The sequence below is a fragment of the Saprolegnia diclina genome (genome assembly GCF_000281045.1).
Source record: "Saprolegnia diclina VS20 unplaced genomic scaffold supercont1.45, whole genome shotgun sequence".
In the NCBI taxonomy this organism is placed as follows: Eukaryota; Oomycota; class Saprolegniomycetes; order Saprolegniales; family Saprolegniaceae; genus Saprolegnia; species Saprolegnia diclina.
The window spans coordinates 254,658-258,695 of NW_008246112.1; the positions used below are offsets into that span (position 1 = coordinate 254,658).

The following is a 4,038-nucleotide window of genomic DNA, read 5'->3' on the forward strand; positions in this document are numbered from 1 at the left end:
TAGTGGCGACTGGTCGTAGTGGCAGCGACGGTCCGTCCTCTGGTGCGGTGACGACGCTCGTGGTCGTGAGCTGCCTCGCGTCGATCCTCGTGCTCGTTGCCATCATCGTGCACCGTCGCAGCCGCCGCGCGAGCGCGCGGTCGCCCGGCATGAGCTCAGCGCACTCGCCCGACGATTTCTTCTACGATGTCGACGAAGCCTATGTGACGAACCAGACCATGTCCAAGTACAAGACGGCCGGTGCCAACGACGCGACGCTGACCAAGCTCCCGCCCGAGCACGTGGCCCTCGCGCGCTGCCTCGGTGGGGACATTTGGATGGGCGAAATGACCACGACGAACGCCCGACTCGCGCTTCGCCGGGCGCCGCGCCTTGCGGGCGACCACATCACCGACAGCTTCTTCCAGGGCGTCAAGGAGATGGCGCGGCTGTCGCACCCGAACCTCGTCGCGTACCTCGGCGTCACGTGTCTCTCGGGCACGGACATTTACGCGGTCGCCGAGTTCCAGGACAAGGGCAGCCTCGCAAATGTATACCAGACGGTCCCGCTGACGTGGGACATTCAACTGCGCATGGCGATCGACGTGGCTGAAGCGATTCACTATCTGCACACGCTCTTGCCGTCGCCGGTGCCGTGCGAGCACCTCAAGAGCTCGATGGTGCTCGTCGGCGCCAACTACAGCTGCAAACTCAACATCTTTCACTTCATGGCGTCCTTCAAGGCCAGCGTCCTGTGCAAGGAAATGTACGGCGCCAACCGCATTGCGTGGAAGGCGCCCGAAGTGCTCATCAACGAATGGAAGAACTTTTTGGCCGCCGACGTCTACTCGCTCGGCGTCGTCCTCGCCGAGATTGGCACGACGACGCGGCCGTTCGACAAGGAGATCTCCGAGGTCGGCATGGTGCAGACTGACGTGTGGATCCTCGACAACGTCATGGCCGGGCGCGGCGTGCCGCCTCCGTTTGACGTCAAGAGCGTCAAGTGGATCAACCTCCCAGAGTCGTTCCAGAAGCTCGTGATTGCGTGCTTGGATCCGGTGCCGAGCCGGCGCCCGAACTCGGGCATTGTCCTCCAGCGCCTCAAGGACCTCAAGACCTCGATCCACACAGCCGAGTTGTAAGTCGTGTGGTAGCTTTGATATTTGAAGAAATCCCGTGTATGGATGCTTGGTCCAGAAATCGTTGATGCGAGAGCTACATGGCGTGGAACCTGCCACGTGCGAGTGCAGCGCCACCGGCGACGCCCGCTGGCGTAGCGTACCAGTATGCAACGCCTTGGCCCATGCGATGGCCACGCAACCCTGTTGCATGGATTAAAGGCGTGGATGGTTGGGAGGCTTGGACTGAAGTATGAACGGCGTCGCCTGTCCAGCCTGTCGACAACTCGCACAGCAGCGATCCTGGCAGCGATCCGTCGTTGGCCGCAAACCATCTGGCCGCGCCGATGCGCTCGGTTGCTGGATTCGCTGCTGGATAATGCGCGAGGTCGTGCAGAGACGCATGGCCCATCCTCGGCCGCTGTCATCTTCCATGCCCATGTAGCATATGTGTCATGGCCTATCCTCTGCTTCCTGCCAGGCGCCAATGATGCTCCTGGCCATGGCGGCGGTGTCATGACGTCGGCGTCATGGCCACGGACGTCGGTGGTGCTTGCCGCGACGACGCGCAGATTTTTTTGAAAATGTTGGAATCCAATACAAATAGCAAGCTATTTTAACGCGTACGCGACATATTCAGCAGAAATATTGCAGGAATTTCGCGTCGCCTCTGATTGGCTGCGTCGGCGTCGGTGCAAGGATTGTTGTCGGCTCATTTTCGATACGCAGCTCATGACGGCCGCGAGGACGACCGCGCGGGCGGCCACCGAGTGCTACAACCGCACGGAGCCGGCGGCAAAGCGTCCGACAAGCGTATGGTGCTACGACGATGGCGCCATGACCGTCGACATCCAAGCGGCCGGCGGAATCGCGATCGACGCATCGTCCTGGGCCGCCATGAACCTCTCCCAGCTCACCATGTACATACTTGTCGCTGGCTTGGATATCGACTTACGCGATTGCATTAGCAATGGACATGGACTCTCATGGTCGTTTGAGCCACCGGCCAACCTCACGAACGTGGTGGCCTTGTACGTCGACTCCCCATGTTGCAATGAAGTGACTTGGCGGCCCTTGTAGGACGCTGAATGGTCTCTCGAATGTCTCGAGCTTCGAATCGCTGCAAGCCCCGATGGCGAGCCTCTTGTACGCTGCTTCATGGCTCCAGAAAGGTCGTCTCATGTGCAAGCATGCTATAGCGTCCTCCAGAACTCGACCGTGACGTCCCTCTCGCTGCAGAACTTCACCAAGTTGGCTTATGTGTACGCCCACTGCGAATGCTCGCAGCGCATACGCATCCGACTTTTGCGAATAGGAACTTTGTCGACGTGCCTAACCTTGAAGTCGCGACGCCCTTCAACGTCTCGGCCCCACCGCGCGCGTAGGTGCTTTTCTGCTGCTTGGCGCGCCACGTATGGATGCTCTAGGTTCATCTCGGACGCCCCGCGCCTCAACACGACGCTGTGGCTTCCATCCAACGACAGCAGCAATGACCACGAGCAACCTAAGAATCGAGGCAATGATAACGAGACCGTTTCTCCTGCGACCGCAGCGGCCGACGGCAGCACCATGAGCGCGCTTCTCGTCATTGCCATCATCCTCAGCGTCGTCGCCGCCTTTGCGTTTGTCGTCGTCGCCTTTGTGTACCTCCGCCGTCGCCGCGCTGCGTCGCTGCCTGTCTCCGAGCATGCAATGCCGGCGGCATGCGACCGCCTCTCGACCGCAAGTTCAACAGGGCGCAAGTCGAGCGCGTCGGCACTGTCGGACCCAAGCCTCTCGGACCCGATGCTGGCGTCGTTTCCGGATTACCTCCGGCTGCCCGCCCCGACGCGCATGGCGCTCGTCAAGCCGAGTCGCAAGCTGCTCCAAGGCGTGTTTGAGGACCGTGACGTGGTCATCAAGTACGTTTCCAAAGATTCGCCGGACGTCGAGACGTTCTTGTCCGACCTCTGGCACGTCTCGAACCTCCAGCATGTGAATCTGGTGCTCTTCCTCGGCGTTGCGTCCTTCCCGCGCCTCGACGATGCGTGCGTCGGCGCGGTCGTCGAGTGCATGGAGAAAGGGTCCTTGGCGACGGTGCTCACGAATCCCAAGATCGTCATCTCGGACGATATCGAGTGGAACATGTGCATGGATGTGGCCACCGCGGTGCAGTTTGTCCACGGCCGCGGCCGGTCGGTGCCGTGCTTGACAAGCCGCAAGTTCCTCGTCAACGCCGAGATGCAAGTCAAGCTCAACGTGCTGAGTCTGCTCACGTACTCGGATCTACGCCTCCCGGACGGCCATTCGTTTGGGAGCCAGCGACTGGCGCACAAGGCGCCCGAGGTCCTCCGCGGCGACTGCATGGACGAGTATGCGGCTGACGTCTACTCGCTCGGGCTGCTGCTGGCCGAAATTTGCACCCGGTCGCGGCCGTTTGCCTCCGAGGTACGACATTTATGGCGGTCGATGCTCGGCGTTGATCAACTTCTTGTAGCTGCGCGACCGGGGCAGTGTCGGCGTCGATGTCTTCTTGATGGACCGAGCCATGAATGGCACATGCGCACCAGACGTGCTGCCGTACGACGTGGCGACGCAACTCGGTGCATACCCGGCCGAGCTGCAAGCGCTCTTGCTGCGCTGCTGGGCGTGGGACGCGTGCGACCGGCCATCGATGGACGAGGTCGTCGCTGTGCTGCAGATCGTCTACGAGGACCGCTACGTCATCTAACCCCATACCAACACGGATGCTGCATGTTCCTCTTCTCGTCCATCGTGGAGCGTACGGTAGGACGCATCGAAGAAACAGCTGGGTTGCCCATCGCGACCAACAAATTTGGCGCACGGCTTCTCGTGATGGGGCTGGGAACGGAGGGAGACATACTGCGCGAGTGCCACGGTCGGTCCGGCGCTTCAACGTGCATTTGGCTGTGCATATCTTCGCTCGCTTCGGCGTTGACTG

At 61.0% G+C, this 4,038-nt stretch overlaps 2 protein-coding genes across 2 annotated transcripts; both read left to right on the forward strand.

The window, feature by feature from the left end:
* The first annotated feature begins 113 nt into the window (after positions 1-113).
* SDRG_11916 (TKL protein kinase) lies at positions 114-1,192 on the forward strand. The gene has a single exon (XM_008617970.1). It carries the CDS (start codon positions 150-152, stop codon positions 1,119-1,121), a length of 972 nt encoding a protein of 323 aa, XP_008616192.1. The 5' UTR covers positions 114-149; the 3' UTR covers positions 1,122-1,192.
* A 573-nt stretch (positions 1,193-1,765) lies between these two features.
* SDRG_11917 (RGC/RGC protein kinase) lies at positions 1,766-3,844 on the forward strand. Its single transcript, XM_008617971.1, has 7 exons — positions 1,766-2,017; positions 2,066-2,128; positions 2,178-2,243; positions 2,297-2,359; positions 2,413-2,478; positions 2,525-3,524; positions 3,574-3,844. The coding sequence occupies exons 1-7, from the start codon at positions 1,830-1,832 to the stop codon at positions 3,805-3,807; spliced, it is 1,680 nt and encodes a 559-aa protein (XP_008616193.1). The 5' UTR covers positions 1,766-1,829; the 3' UTR covers positions 3,808-3,844.
* Positions 3,845-4,038: the final 194 nt, after the last annotated feature.

Bases quoted from the DNA above. Each gene is read 5' to 3' on its own strand.
- SDRG_11917 (XM_008617971.1), top strand. From the start codon at position 1,830: ATGACGGCCGCGAGGACGACCGCGCGGGCGGCCACCGAGTGCTACAAC. The intron at 2,129-2,177 runs GTACGTCGACTC...CGGCCCTTGTAG, and splicing joins CTCACGAACGTGGTGGCCTT to GACGCTGAATGGTCTCTCGA. The intron at 3,525-3,573 runs GTACGACATTTA...AACTTCTTGTAG, and splicing joins CGCGGCCGTTTGCCTCCGAG to CTGCGCGACCGGGGCAGTGT.
- SDRG_11916 (XM_008617970.1), top strand. From the start codon at position 150: ATGAGCTCAGCGCACTCGCCCGACGATTTCTTCTACGATGTCGACGAA.